The sequence below is a fragment of the Periophthalmus magnuspinnatus genome, chromosome 14, assembly GCF_009829125.3.
Source record: "Periophthalmus magnuspinnatus isolate fPerMag1 chromosome 14, fPerMag1.2.pri, whole genome shotgun sequence".
Lineage (NCBI taxonomy): Eukaryota > Metazoa > Chordata > Actinopteri > Gobiiformes > Gobiidae > Periophthalmus > Periophthalmus magnuspinnatus.
In genome coordinates, this window is record NC_047139.1 from 17,341,768 (window position 1) to 17,357,894 (window position 16,127).

General features: G+C 40.6%; 1 protein-coding gene across 1 annotated transcript in view; it reads left to right on the plus strand.

The window, feature by feature from the left end:
- The first annotated feature begins 13,801 nt into the window (after nucleotides 1-13,801).
- sgcd (sarcoglycan, delta (dystrophin-associated glycoprotein)) overlaps nucleotides 13,802-16,127 on the plus strand; it is a 78,820-nt gene continuing 76,494 nt past the window's right edge. The window contains exon 1 of the mRNA XM_033977767.2: nucleotides 13,802-13,966. Coding sequence (XP_033833658.2) covers nucleotides 13,964-13,966 — 3 coding nt within the window. The 5' untranslated portion in view covers nucleotides 13,802-13,963. The remainder of the gene's footprint in view (nucleotides 13,967-16,127) is intronic.

A 16,127-nucleotide genomic window follows, 5' to 3' on the forward strand; every position in this document is an offset into this window, starting at 1 on the left:
TATCCTGATTCATATCTTGAAATCTAAGGGGTTTTTTTTTTTTCCTATTCACCTGCAGTGTCTCACCCAAGTTTTAATCTTCTAAATAATAAACATTTCAAAGTTTGTTTCAGAATTCAGTCGTCTCCAAACACATCTGCTCGTCTTTCACTCATCATTTGTGTCTGTTGTAGATACTGTTGTTGTTGTCCCTGCTTGTTTTGTCCCATCCTCTGTCATTACTTCTGTAAATGGGTTCGATATGAATCTGATGGATTGAGTTGAGCTGTGCAGACGGGGACGGGGCTGCTCCTTAAAATTCACTCTGTGCCATCTGGACCCGGACTCACGCCAACACTTTATTTATCTGATTGGCTCGGAATTGGTTTGGAAAAATGTGAAAGAAGCATGTTGGATTTTCACAAACATATTCGGCTCTGTGGGGTACACTGAGTAAATGAGAGGAGAGCTGCGTGTGCGTTTGTTTGTGTGCTCTGTGTGTGTGTTGTATGTGCTGTGGGTTTGTGTGTGCTGTGTTTGTGTCTGTGCTGTGTTTGTGTGTGAGCTGTGTGTCTGTGCGCTGTGTGTGCTGTGCGCTGCATGTGTGTGCTGTGTGTGTTTATGTACTGTGTGTGTGTGTTTGTGTGTGTGTGTGTTGTGTCTGAGTTTACTGTGTTGTGTCTGTGTGCTGTGTGTGTGTCTGTGTGTGTGCTGAGTGTTTGTTGTGTCTGTATGTGCATGTGTCTGTGTGTGTGTTGTGCCTGTGTGTGAGTGTTTGTGTGTCTGTATGCCATGTGTGAGTCTGTGTGTGTCTGTGTGTGTCTGTGTGTGTGCTGAAAAAAAAAACAATGTGTGTGTTTACATTGTGTTTTGACTGACCTAGCCAATAGTTATAATCCAGGGTTTTTCTCATGAATTATTGAATCCCATTTAGTCGCATGAATATGGAAAAGTTTTGTTTCACCATAGAACTCATTTATTCTGTGTCTGTGTAACACTAATAAACAAATACTTTACAAATCATCAGAACTGACTTTTTTTTTGTTTGCTTCTGGGAAGAAACACAGACTCTGGGAGAACACTGAGAGGTCCCAGTCTGGAGTGTGTTAGTGGTCATCTGCTCTGCCCTCGGCACAGGCACCAAACCATCCATGTGAAATGTCTGTGTAATCCCTCAGTCATGCAGGTCTGATCCATAGTAAAAGAAAAAATAAAATCTGTCAACTGGACAAAAAGTTTAAAGAGTGAAGATGTTTGGCTGCTCATCCAAGCCGCTTCTTCAGTTCTGGTCAGATTACTGCTGGACACTGCCTCATAGCTGTCTGAAGGGCGGGGCTAACTACACTGAAACGTGTTTTTTTCAGACAATATCAATATTTATTTTGAAGTTAATTCTTAATAATATTCATGGCAAGACACAACTGAACACTGTAAAAATTATAACAAAATGTAAATTCTTAGAATTTCTATGATCATGTAAACCTACAGCGACCTCTTCAGCTTCATTCCTATATGTGGATAAAAAAAACAAAAACAAATAAATAAACAAGGAAATTAAAAAAATTAAAAAAAAAAAAAAAAATAGGAGCCAATATATCAAGGCATTTTCCAGATCTCAGTACAGGAAACCATCCTCGGTCTGCACCACTGAAGATGCACGGGCTTCTTCTGATGATATGTGGGATTCTTCTGATGATATGTGAGCTTCTTCTAATGATATGAAACTTCTTCTGATGATATGTGAGCTTCTTCTGATGATATGTGGGATTCTTCTGATGATATGTGAGCTTCTTCTAATGATATGAAACTTCTTCTGATGATATGTGAGCTTCTTCTGATGATATGTGAGCTTCTTCTGATGATATGTGAGCTTCTTCTGATATGTGAGCTTCTTCTAATGATATGAAACTTCTTCTGATGATATGTGAGCTTCTTCTGATGATATGTGAGCTTCTTCTGATGATATGTGAGCTTCTTCTGATGATATGAAGCTTCTTCTGATGATATGTGAGCTTCTGATGATATGTGAGCTTCTTCTGATGATATGAAACTTCTTCTGATGATATGTGAGCTTCTTCTGATGATATGAAACTTCTTCTGATGATATGTGAGCTTCTTCTGGTGATATGAAACTTCTTCTGATGATATGTGAGCTTCTTCTGATGATATAAGGGATTCTTCTGATGATATGTGAGCTTCTTCTGATGATATGAAGCTTCTTCTGATGATATGAGGGCTTCTGATGATATGTGGGCTTCTTCTGTTGATATGGGGGCTTCTTCTGATGATATGAAACTTCTTCTGATGATATGAAACTTCTTCTGATGATATGTGGGATTTTTCTTCTGATACTGCACATGTGAAAGTTGTAGTATTTGCTTAAACGTCCTTTTCTGGTTGAGATAAACAGCATTTATATTATGCAGTAGATTGTACATATAGTTCTGACAAAGCATCTTGATGAATAACTAATGGAAACAAACTTGCTTTCATCCAATCAGGAAGTGTTTGCTAAGAATCATGGGAAAGCACTGCCTGACACTGTGCCAGACAGAGAGGATGAGAACTGTGTGGAAGCAACTACATGACAGACAGTTGTTTCTGCGTTGATGTAATGTCACAGTGGACTCGGTTTAAACTAAAGTTTAATTTAGTGTCAAATGAATCTTCGTTTTACCTCCTGCTGTAGAAATGGTGAAGTCTTTATTTTAAACCTGATTCAGACCGACTTCAGGACATACTCTTTAAGACCTGTGTTAGACCCTGTTGTAGTTGGAAGGCCAAATATATTTTTAGGTGACACTTGGTCTAAAAAGTAATATTGGTATAGGTCAACAAGGAGGCAATCCAAATGAAAATGAAATGCAACTGAAAAACATGGCAAAGCACTAAGCTCTGTTAATCATTAACAGAGTTTAGTGCTTTGCCATGTTTTTCAGTCCTCTGATATTTTTTTCATTTGCATTTCATTTTCATTTGGATTGGCTCCTTCATTTCAGTGCCACTGAAAAAAATGACTCTGATTGGACGAACAGCAACCAGGCCAACATCCTTCTGTATAAAACATACAGAGGTCAGTCTGGATTCACTAGTAAATCCAACCTCTGCATATCCGACTCTGGACGATTGTCTCAGATTTTTCAAATGATGTTCATTAAACTTAACATTCTGTCTCCTAATTACATTTAATTACATTGCATTCATTTTCACATTCTCTGACCTCAACCTCTGACCTCGGCCTCTGCTCTTTCTGCTCAGAGACCTGTTTGTTTCTTGCGATGTGTTTGGGCTGATCTGAAAACGATAATTACACCAGGTCCCAAACTTAAAGATCTGCTCTTTTCCCAGGGACTTGATCAGTGCAGAAAATGTTCTTTGAGCTCCATCTCGACAGCAGCTGTACCTCTGTGGGGCTGAGATCCAGAAACAGCTGAGATTTAAAACTTTCCCAGATGCAGCACTAAAGAAAATAAACATGATGGCATTTGTGGGGGTGGTAGAATTTAGTTTTTATTTTGGAGACATTCTGAGTCAAAGATCCAACTAATTTCAGCTCTCCCGTAGATTGACAGAGAGGCTGTGGGTCAGATTACAGATTTGTTGACCTGGTTCATGGTTATTTTTTGCTACTAAACTCTGCATATGTTGTTTTTAATAGTGTTATTTACTGTTCCTAGTCAGTTTTGGGCAGTCCTGAATTGCAATCTCAAGTACATCGCACAGAACTCCCCCCTCACTCTCCCCTTTAGTCCTCCAGACCCCGCCCCTCCTCCTTTTATGTTCATAAGTTTGGACAGAACTGATTTTAAAGGTCAGAACAAAAGAACATATTTATCAAAAAATAATTAATTTCATTTTCAATTAGAGATTTTAGCGATTGATTAGAGCAACAGTTGTAATCAGGACTGAAGTTGGATTATTTACACGGCTGCCTCTTGTGCCTTTGCCCCCCGGCTCTGTCTGCTCTGTCTGCTCTGTCTGGTCTGTCTGCTTTTCTGTCTGCCCTGCCTGCTCCTCTGTCTGCCCTGTCTGGTCTGTCTGCTCCTCTGTCTGCTCTGTCTGCTCCTCTATCTGTCCTGTCTTGTCTGTCTGCTCTATCTATCATGTCTGCTCTGAGCTCTGTCTGCCCTGTCTGCCTTGTCTGCTCTTCTGTTTGGACATGTTCTCTGTAGGATTTGCCGTTCTCTTTCCTGTGGCTATCTGTTATTTTGGTGAAACTGTTGCATTGTGATTGACTATTTCTATATTTAAAGCAGTTCTATGTCAAACATACTGTTTTCCTCTTGTCCTTCTCGGTCCCTCTCTGGAGCTCTGAGTGAGTCACAGCTCAATTTAATCAATCACAGTGAAGTCTGACCTCTCAGAAGAAGCAGATTACTTTATTTTCCTCTTAAATTCAAAGTGCATGTGACACAGTTAACGTGATTAGATTTAAGATTTTACAAAACATTTTGCCTAGTCTTTTTTAGTTTTGTAAATTTGGGGAAAGTTATAATTCTACTTCCTGGTTGGACACGGGCAGCAGACATGACATGTGTAGAGGTATGTTACCTAGCAACCATAATGTAAACCACAGACTGTATATAGAAATGGACATAGCTAGCTGCTGCATTACAAATAAGAAGTGATCATAGACGCACTTCTGGCTCCATCGACTCTGGCTTCAATTCACTTTACATTGAAAAACTGTGGCTTCTCTCTCTGTAACTGCTGCTGTCAGACTCGTCATTTTGGTCTTTAAATGTTCGTATTAACCCGCTCTACATGATCCTGTTGCTTTTATTTCACTTGTGTCTGTAAAACAAGATGTGAACATTAATAACAGATAAATCAGACGCCTTCTTTCCCAGAGATCACTCCCACTAGTGTTGTGCAACAGGTTTGATTGACAGCGTTGCTAAGCGCTCGCTCTATGCTAAACCAGCAGTACCGGCTCAACAGCTTCGCTCCTGATTGGCTCTTTAGTTGCTATGATACTCGTGGTTGGAATTCCAAATATGGAACTCGGCTCCAAATTCTCCCCTTTAACTGCAGCCCCGATGAGCTTCATTTGACTGGAGCCGAACGCTGTGTCCACGTCTTTATACAGACTATATAAAGAAGCAAAAACTTGAAATTACACAATTCTAGTTATTATAGTTAAAGTTATAATTAAATAAATAAAAGTAGATAAATTAAATCTTAAAGCACTGTCAGAAAAATACCTTATTGTCCTTGCATTTTAGATGGAGTTGATGACATAAGCAGAGGCATTTTGTTTTAGAACATCTGTATTTTACTTCTTTTAGTTTTGTACTTTTCTTCACAAACTGCCACTGAATGTAGAATTTTGATGAATATTCAGGTTCTGTCTCTTCAAACCAAGTCAGAACGAGGCAAACATATGGATCTGTCACATGCGCTTTAAGAGAAAAATACAAATGAATCGTTTTAAAATCAAAATCATGATCTGGCTTCAGGATTCTGCTACCTCTCGAGTGGAGAGCATCACAGAGCAGCACGGAGCAGCACGGAGCAGCAGAAGAAAGCCGAGTGGAGGAAAGGCCACAGTCCCGGATTAGTCCAGGATTTGGGTCTGAACCAGGGATTTGATCCAGGACGAACTTCAAAGAAACGTCAATGAAACACTTGTACAGCCTTTGAAGGAAACACCGCTTTAAGACTACAATGTTCTATTTATTTAAAACACCAAGTCCAAAATCATTCCCAATCCCGGAGTTTGATTAGGAGACGAGAGCAGCTTGTTTCTGATGACCTTGGATAAAAGACGACAGCAGGTTTAATGGGAGATTAGTGCAGCCTGAAGTGTCATTAAAACAGGTTTAAAAACGCCATAATGGATTTGTGAAGAGCAGAGACTAAGAACAAACCGGAGAGTGACTCAACGCTCAGCTCAGAGAGGGTGCGCTCTTTTATTTAATTTATGAATTTGTTTATTCATTATGTTTGTGTTATTCAAGTTTTAAAGTATACCTCAGTAACTGCATCACCCACAAAATGTTAAACACATGGACTCTACTGGACGACTCGCCGGATCACACAGACACATGGACTCTACAGTGGTCAGTGGGTGAGGCTCTACAGTGGGTGAGGCTCTACAGTGGTCAATGGGTGAGGCTCTACAGTGGGTGAGGCTCTACAGTGGGTGAGGCTCTGCAGTGGGTGAGGCTCTACAGTGGGTGAGGCTCTACAGTGGGTGAGGCTCTACAGTGGTCAGTGGGTGAGGCTTGTAAAAAGATGAAGAGTAATTTTAAACCAATTTGTGACAAGTTACCAGAAAGAATCTATTAACTTCACAACAATGAAACTAAATATGTTAATTGCACAGCTCTAAATGGGAAAAACAACAACATAGTAACAGCAGCAGGAGCAGCAGCAGTAGTAGTAGGTGGTAGTAGTGGGGGGTGGTAGTAGCAGTAGTAGTAGCAATAGTTGTGTACATCGTTTTGCACATATTTTCTGGGTATTTCTCCATGAATGCTTATTGTTGTTTAGTTTCAAAGCTCTCTCTTTCTTATTTTTTTTCCTCTGTCATAGCCTCTCTCTCTCTTTGGTGGAGGACAGGTTTTCTCTCCCTCTCTGTCCTTGGCAGAGGAGAGTCTTTCTCTCTCTCTCTCTCTCTCTCTCTCTCTCTCTCTCTCTCTCTCTCTCTAGCGGAGGCCAGTCCTCGCTCTCTCTCGCTCTTTCTCTTTGTCCTTGGCAGAGGAGAGTCTTTCGTTCCATTGCTTCATAACAGACTCTTTTTAAGTTTGTCTTGGCTTCAGGAGTTCATTTAACCCTCGGAGTCTTATCGCTGTTTCTCTGCGCTCGCCGCTTCAGAAGTCACATGACTTCAGTGTGACTTCACCACTATCTTTATTGGAGAGATAAAGATCGTGTAGCATTTAACAGTTTAGCAGGAACTGTGATGTTACACGGATCATGTGAGAGATGCATGCTGGGAGAAAATGGCCGCAGGTAATGGCTGGGATGGTCGAGATAAAAAGAGAAGGATGTTGAGCCCCAGGCATTTCAATCTTTTATTGTAAAGTCTTTAAGTTTAAACTGTAAAAAAAAAAAAAAAAAAAAAAAAGAAAAAAAAAAAGGATTTACTTAAAGAGGCACCATAGTTTTACATTGTTAGTGCCCTGGAATGTTCCACAGATCATGACCTGCACAAACTACACACATTCCCTTTAAGATGTGGTCTGGGTCTCGATCTCCCAGAATCCAGAGGGATGTGATGTGGGTTTATCAGCCAATCAGAGAAAAGGTGCAAACATCACAACATTCTAAAGGTCAATAATAGTTAGTACAGCTGGGGGCAGATAAAATGTATATTCTTATGTGTTGTAATTGTTCTTGAGCCAATAATAGGAATAAACAGATGTTGTTAGATGTTAATCTGAGTTTTGTTTTAACACAATCTGACCATAAAGAACTGACTTATCTGAAGTACAACAGGTGAGTTGATTTGTGCTGATTAACAAGTCCCTCTCAGATAATGTTACAGTCACAAGATAGCTAGCATTAGCATTAGCCATCAGTTTTTCAGTTAGTGACTCTCGTCTTTTTGTTGAAAATCAAACTCCTGCACAGAACCGTGAACAGATTGATCGCAGGCTCCTCAAACTGTGCTCTTTAAATCTCTTTTTCTACAGTGTTTGGTAGTGTTTGCATTGTGTCTCCATGGTAACTCAGAAACACGTTCACTGTAAAGTTTCTATCTCTGCTTAAGAAGAAGAAAGAAGAAAAAAATAACAAGGCATGAGATTGAAAACAGTGAAGCACTTAACACTGCCCATCTGAGGTAAAACAGCTTGTTTTAAACGTGCTAAATAAATAAACTTGAATTGAATTTAAAACGTTTCAATTACTTTGGTTCTACTTTTTGGTCAATAGTCACATTTTTATATAACTTTTTCAAGGCTCCTGATTGGCTGGAGCCGTCTTACCTTTGACTCGAGGCTCCTGATTGGCTGGAGCCGTCTTACCTTTGACTCGAGGCTCCTGATTGGCTGGAGCCGTCTTACCTTTGACTCGAGGCTCCTGATTGGCTGGAGCTGTCTTACCTTTGACTCGAGGCTCCTGATTGGCTGGAGCCGTCTTACCTTTGACTCGAGGCTCCTGATTGGCTGGAGCTGTCTTACCTTTGACTCGAGGCTCCTGATTGGCTGGAGCCGTCTTACCTTTGACTCGAGGCTCCTGATTGGCTGGAGCTGTCTTACCTTTGACTCGAGGCTCCTGATTGGCTGGAGCCGTCTTACCTTTGACTCGAGGCTCCTGATTGGCTGGAGCCGTCTTACCTTTGACTTGAGGCTCCTGATTGGCTGTCTTGTCTTTGCTGACTCAGCTCTAAACTTGTCTCCTTGAAGGACACTTCTGAGTGTGATTGATGGAGTCTGCTGCTGCCAAATAACTTTTACACAGTTCATTATCATACAAACGAACTTAAAACTCTACAGAAATGTGGCCACTGATGCTAAGACCATCATTATATTTGTGCTTTTACCTACAGAAGAACGTAAGAACTGCACTCTGGCCTCTGAAAGATGTGAACAGCACTTATAAACTCATTGTGGTGAGTAATTATGATGCTCAGAATGGCCTAGGAAAGTGAGGAAAATGTTTGGACCACTGCAAACTGCACAGTGTTTGTATTTACTTTGTTAATCAGAAAAATGAAGGTCATTTCAAATGTTCTTCTTGGGGACAATAACTTACTATTCTGATTTTTAAAATGAAATCTTTTGTTCCACCTCTACAGACGCTCCTTTCACACATGGAAAAATCCACACTAAGTCATTTAGTTTAGTGCTCCCTTGTGGCTAGAGTTTGTTTTATTGTCAATAATGGCAGCAGAGAGACTTTTTAAAGAGATTAACTGTAACAAGTAACATATTTAGACCACCATGTTTCCTTTTATTGTTTTAAAAATGCTATATTTGCCCAAAACAACGTATTTACAAGTTTCACTTTCGCATTTAATGCTCTCCATCTCCCCTCTCTTTGCTCTTTGTGCTAAGTCACTCCCCCATCACAGCACAATCACTGCACATCCCAGTAATGAAACTACTGCACATCACATCAGGATTGTCAAGTTTTGTATCATGCTTTTGTATATTTATGGAGAACTGTCGTGTGGTAGAATGGGTGACGTAGGCTTGTGGGCGGAGCCTTGTACAGGCTTATACTGCTAACCGTGAGGAGGGTTTGAACAGGTTCCAGGAGAGATCTCTAGATGACTCAAACATGCATTGGTGACATCTAAAACCTCTTCAAACATGTTTTTGATGAGGAAACTTTACAACATGGTAGAAAGCTCAAAAAATGTATTTTGCAGAATTGTGGATAAACAAAGAAGAGGAAAAATGAAGGAGAAAATATTAAAACTGTAAAAAGTTTTTGGATCAAATAAATAAACATTTTGATTTAGTAAACTTTGGATTTAAATTAGACTTTTTAGTGGTCATTTCTCTTCAGAGTGTTTCCGAGTGTTCCATGTCCGTGGTTAATTTGAATAAAAACCTGCTCTTAGCGCCGCGTCCGCTGACATTCTGGCAGTTTCCGGACTCTTAAAGGTTTAATGTTTTGTTGGCGCTGTGTTAAAACGACGGGGGCCATTGTTGTGGAGATATTCTGGTGTAATCACATGCTGAGTGCCTCCTCTGAGGGCTCTTTCACTTTAGGGAGTTTATTGAACAAAATATATTTTACAAATCCAAATCTAAATATTTCAGCCCCAGTTTTGGGGCTGAAATTTTCCACAGTTATTAAAATGTCAGTGGTTAAAGCTGCATTATGTAAAATTTCTGATGCACAGTCCAGAACCTGCTCATCTCCATGGAGATTATTGCATTGCCTGGAATAAGATAACTTTTACATGCCCCGCAATGGAGGAAATTCCAGTGTTGAAACATACTATTTGGTAACAGCAGGAGAATAGAAATAAGTTCCAGATATGTCCCACAGTATGGCATTAATAGGCCTAACACATTTTGAAATCTGACATATCGCTGAAGTCAACAGGCCTGGGCATTAAGCTCATCTATTTAGCTTTAGTATTGTAATGCTGAAAAACATGGATTTTTGCTTTGAATCGCTTGCCCTTCACCGATCTGGCCTGTAACTTGGTCTGATGGCACCACCTGCTAATCTACATAAAAATAGATTTAATGCTATACTGTGGAACATTCCAGACAAGCTAAAAAGGCCAAAAAAGTTACAGAGTTGACCTTTAAGATCCCCCCAAAGGGGATGTGATATTAGCGGTGTAGTACTGTAGACTCACTCTCCCTGTGCATTAGCGTTGCATTGAGGGCCCCTTGTTATTTACTGATTAATCCATCATCACAGCGTCCCCAGAGCGCTTTACATGCAGCACTCGAACGCCTCGCTGACAATCGCCGCCATTATCCTCTCAGACTGAGTTATGGAGAGGAGGTGCGGGACGGCAAGGCTCCAGCTCATAATGTCGGAGCTGTTCACAAAGCAGAAAAACACCGGCATTTCAACACTGCATGGACTTTGATGAGGATTTTGGGTCTTTTAAAGGCTTAAAATGTGAAAAACTATAACTAGTTCATTTTAAATGATTTGGTTCAAAGTTATTCCTCATTTATGCATCCCTAAGCCAAAGCAAAAGATCAGATCAGACCTTGACGACTGAGGGTTTACACAGATTCCTAACCCAAATGATTTACTCTCATGCTAAAGCTAACAACAACTAGCATGCTAACACATAATAATAATAATAATAATAATAATAATAATAATAATAATAATAATAATAATAATAATAATAATAATGCATTTTATTCATAAGTGCCTTTCAAAACACCCACGGACACTGAACAAAATAAAAATTAGATAAAAACATACAAATACAATAAAACATGACAAAAAACATACTTCAGACAATACGCAGCAGACATATTTTTTTTACCTTCAGAGCTGCTTATACAATAGAACTGTACAAAAGAAAAGTAGAAACATTCAGGAACAGGTTTCGAAAAGCAAATAATGTGTCCAGTCCTAAAGTTACGTGGTACACCTGGAGGACTTGGGCCTGGCTTTGGGCACAGCCAACAGGAGCTGACTGCTGACCTCAGGGTGGAGTATAGGGCTGCAGTTACTCCCTCAGATAAAGAGGACCCATAGAGTGCACACATTTAAACAATCAAGAACATTTTGAATTGACCCGATATGAAACAAGAGCCAGAGCAGACGACATTTTGATTTTCTTAACCTTGAAACTTTGGCAGCTCTACACACTGAGGCTCAGTGTAGAACAGTTTAACGTCCAGCAGAATGTGGAGCGCCGCTTTACTCTGCTTCAAAGGAAACGGCTCTGAGTTTTACAGTTCATGTTCAAATGAAACCAAAGCCCTCCTACGGCTCCACTCTGTCCTGGTGTGAGGCGGAACATTTGGACATTTAACCTGTTTCAATAATAAAAGACTCGAGGCATTTTAAATGAAGGCAAAAGCACTCTGAGGCCCTGGACGGAACTTCAAAACCCAAACGAGAATCCGACGCAGCCGAGACTCGTGCAGATGTGAGCCTTTCAGGCCAGAAAACGTGGCAGACATCTCCATTCTCCGGATCCCACTTTTATTCTCCTTCTGTTCAAAGTCGGACACGTGCACGCTCCTCCCCGTGCGCTCGCCCACGTGCACGCTCGTCCTCATGCACGCTCGCTCTTACAGTGGAGCAGTCGAGTGGAACCATGGTTTTCTATAGACTAATATGAACCACAGAAATGAACAGGAAGTGAACAGAGGTTTGGCAGGATATTAGCAAACTTGTATAAAAAGTTGAATTTATAGAATCCATTTTGTACTTTTTGAATGTCATCCGTTGTTATTTTGTTTTTGAATTATTTATTCAGCTTTGGGTTTGAATCAAAGGCTGATGCACGCATGGTGAACGATGAAACCGAAACGAGATAACGGGATCTATTCAAGAGACAAGAGAACTGAAAGAACTGTTCTGATGGAGCGTCTGACGACCTCCATGGAGACAAACACTAGACCACCAGGCCCAGTTACATGTCAGACTTGTGGAGCAGCGAGCCTCCTCACACTAACAATGAGTGTTTTGTATCATTTTTGGATAAATAAAACACCCATAGCTGATGAAATGTAAGCTGTAGATGTGTTAAATCTGCTATTGTGGAACACACCATGGAGACAAGTAGGTGACACCCCAGAAAGGTTATGCAGTGAAACTTTAAATAGATTCATCATGCTTTACATACAGTTTAAAGAGTACATTTTAATAGATCCAAACTCAAATCATAGAATATGTTCACTTCAAATGTACTTTTAAGGGACTGTTACACATAATGTTGTATAAGATCTATAAGTTTGTGGTTATAGTGGGACTTTCTCTGCTCAAACTCCTCATTCTTGGCTCCTGGCTCCTGGTTTCTCCCTAAAGCTGCACACCCTTAAGCTCCATCATACTTTCCATAGATTTCTGTCTCTTTATAAAGACCACAGCCTCTGCCACACATGTCCTCCTAAATGGAAAAACCCGCCCACTGCTCTTGTAAAACACACAGGCCCCGCCCACAAACCCACAAGACTCCACCCACAACCACAAGACCACGCCCACAAGCCTCCGAACTACCCACACCGCAAACCACAGGGATGACTACTGTGAGCAAGAGGAGTAGAGAAAGATAGAATGATTCATCTAAAGTATATATTATTGATTTTATTTGGGTCTATATGTTTGTGCTAAATGGCTACATTCCTACTTTTTGAATTTTAATGTTTAGTAACCATGGCGATACAACTTTTCAGATTAAAAAACACGGTCTTTTACATCTTTATATGTTGTTATAGCATTGATTTTATCTGATGAAGGTCTTTCATTTTAGCACTGAGGGTTTAGTTAAAGCTGCACTGTGTAACTTTCCTGACGTTGGGTCCATTACCTGCCTCTCTCCATAGAACATTCACAGTGTGGCATTAAACTGATCGCTCTTGCATTTATTCAGTTAAATGTCTTTTTATCTTGAATAAATCATGCATTCTTACAGTGAGCGTTGTCGTAGCTCCACAGATCTGACCTGGAACTTGGTCTGATGGCATCATCTGCTTGTTACCATGGAGATAGATATGTGTAATGTAGTATTGTGAAACACTCCAGACTAAGCAATAACATCTTCATGGAGACGAGATGGTGGTGGACCTTCAAAGGAAAAGCTGCACAGAGCTCCTTTAAAGGGGCAGGGCCTCTTTGCTGTATTCTGGCTCCAATTCACTTTCTATTGAAAAACTGTGGCTTCTCTCTCTGTAGCTGCTGCTGTCGGACTCGTCATTTTGGGCTTAAAATGTTCGTATTAACCCGCTCTACATGATCCTGGGGATTTTATTTTGCTATTGTGTCTGTAAATCACGATATGGACATTAATAACAGACAATTCAGGTGTCTTTTTTACTGTTTTAGTCAATTTTTTCTTATGAATGTGGTTCTGGCTGTTTATGATAAAACTGTTTTGTCTTGATCAAAGTTGTGTTTTGTTTTTAACCCCGCGTGCAGTGACTCCTGCTGTGTCATTAGGCCTGATATTACATCATTTTTCCGCATTCTTCCCTCTGTTTCCCTCAGAGTTCACAAAACTTGGTCTTTGTGTTTTGCTGTTTCCACTCACTTTTCCTGCTCCTGCTTTAGCCTCACATTAAACCCGAGTGTTGCTAACGTCTGCATTGTGCTGCTTTATGCGAGGAGCTAAAAGTGGCAGGAAGTCAGGGTCACGAGAGGGAGGCCAAAGGGGGCGGGGCTTACAGCAGAAGTGGGCGGGCCTCTGAGTGTGTGTGTTATTGGAAAAGTTGACAGTTCCACAGCAGCAACCGAGAGTGGAGAGAGGCAAGATCTGAATGAACGGAGCAAAACTTTGGAATTTAGGCTGAAAAAAATCAACTAAGCTAACCAGAGCAACGAGGAACTTTAAGGATCATACTTTTGTAGAAGGAGGGAAAAGAGAAGAGACAAAATGGTAAGTTTATGAGTTCGGCCATGTTTGGAAACAGGGAGGAGGGGGCGGAGTTTGGGACGAGCCTCAGCAGCTGCTAAAGTCATGCAGATGTGAAGCAGAAATATTTGAGATGTTTTGGACTTTTGAATCTGTCAAATTAAAACATAAAAGTTCAAATACGCAGCAGCGTGACAGACAAACACGGAGCAGTCTGTTCTGAGGCTGGAAGTGGGAAGTTTGGAATTTCAGCTGCTCAACAACTGTGTGGGTTTGAAACTTCTGCAGAAATAAAATACTTTTCATTCATCGTGTTGTATTGTATGACCATGAAGGACTGGACTTTCCCTGTGGTCACATGTACGATAAGTATATTTAGTGATTAATGACCAAGTTTGACACAAAGTGATTTAGAAATACACTTAAGTCTGATTTTTGTAGCATCAGTAGTTGTAGTAGCAGCAGCAGTACCAGTAGTAGTTGTAGTAGTTGTAGTAGCAGCAGTAGAATTTGCAGTAGTTGTAGCAGTAGCAGTACTTGTAGTAGCAGCAGTAGTAGTTGTAGTAGCAGTAGCAGCAGTTGTAGTTGTAGTAGTGACAGAAGTAGAAGTTGTAGAAGTTATAGTAGCAGCAGTAGAAGTTTTAGTAGTTGTAGTAGTGGCAGAAGTAGAAGTTGTAGTAGCAGTAGTAGTTGTCGTAGTGTAGTAGTTGCAGTAGCAGTAGGAGCAGCAGTAGTAGTTGTAGTAGCAGCAGCAGTAGTAGCAGCAGGAGAAGTTATAGCAGTTGTAGTAGTAGTAGCAGTAGTTGTTGTTGTAGCACATACACACTTCATGGTGCCAAGGAAAAGATATTTACAGATTTAGTTTTGACCCTTCACTAATAAAACTAAATATGATTAATAGATATTGTGACTATACTGTCAAAGTGCAAAGCATTGTGGGATGGATGAGGAGATGTGAGTCTGTGAAATATTCCAGTGCTTTATTCAGAGCAGCTGTGTTTAAAAGCACAGTTTCATATTTTAGTTTGAGTTTTTATGTAAATATTTGGTAGTGCCACTCTCTGTTGTGTAGCAACAGATTTGTCCATGATCATAAGTCTACAAATGACACGAAATTGGAAAAGACACAGAACAGTTTAGTAAAAATATCTCATTTAGAGTTTGTTACGTTTTCAATTACTTTTGCCATTTGTGTCTGATTATAGTGAGTCATGCAGCTGTCTCTTTATATCTGTGTTTACATCATTTCAATGTACTCTGATCCTTTTACCCATAATTCCTTGTTCTGTCTATGTTGTAAATACAGCTTGGAGCGGGGGCAGGGGTCAGAGGGGGGGTCTGTGACATCACTTCCTGTCCCGGTCGCTCCTGTTTTGGCCCATTTGGTTTGGATTACCTCATTCCTCCAGAGACAGCTACTATTAATACAAGCCTTCTTCAGAGAGCAGTGAACAGACTAGAGCCACTGTGTACTGGGCTGGGGTCCACACGCACTGTGGGGGAGGCGTCCGGGGAGGGGGGGGGGGGTCTAAGCCGGGGTCCACACACGTTCCGCACTGTGGAGGAGGCGTCTGGGGAGTGGGAGGTCTAAGTGCAGAGTAAACAGCTAATGCTACATTTGTGTGTTTTGGTTCGTTTTTGGCTAAAGTTATATTTGTTCATGAAAAGCCCCTGACACGGCCAATCTGATCCAAACCCACTGAGCTAAAATATCGACTGTTGTAAAGTGTTGGAGGGTGAGTCTCACATTAAAGTCACTGGCAGAATAGCTCTTTACGTTTATTAATATGTCTTATACTTGAAATATCAGAGGAAACTACATTACCCATGATCCTTTGCTCTGTTTTGATGTTGTTAACAAAAAGAAATTACCTTTATTTCACATTTTTATGACTCCATTATCCAATTTTCAAACCCTGAAGCAGGAAGTGCGTCATTCACTTGAATCTCTCCTCGCGCTCATAAACACTTTGGCTAATTTTTAATATTCACATGTGTTTGTGGGGCTTGTACTCGTCTTAAGAACAGTTTTTTTAAGAGTGAAAGTGAAGAAGGGACCAGGAGGGGGTCCAGGAGGGGGGACCAGTACATACAATGATTTATTATGAGTTGAAATTGGGAGCAGGGAGCGTGCAGTGGGCTGATTTTGTTACACTTCTGCTTTTACAATTTACTTTTGGGAGAA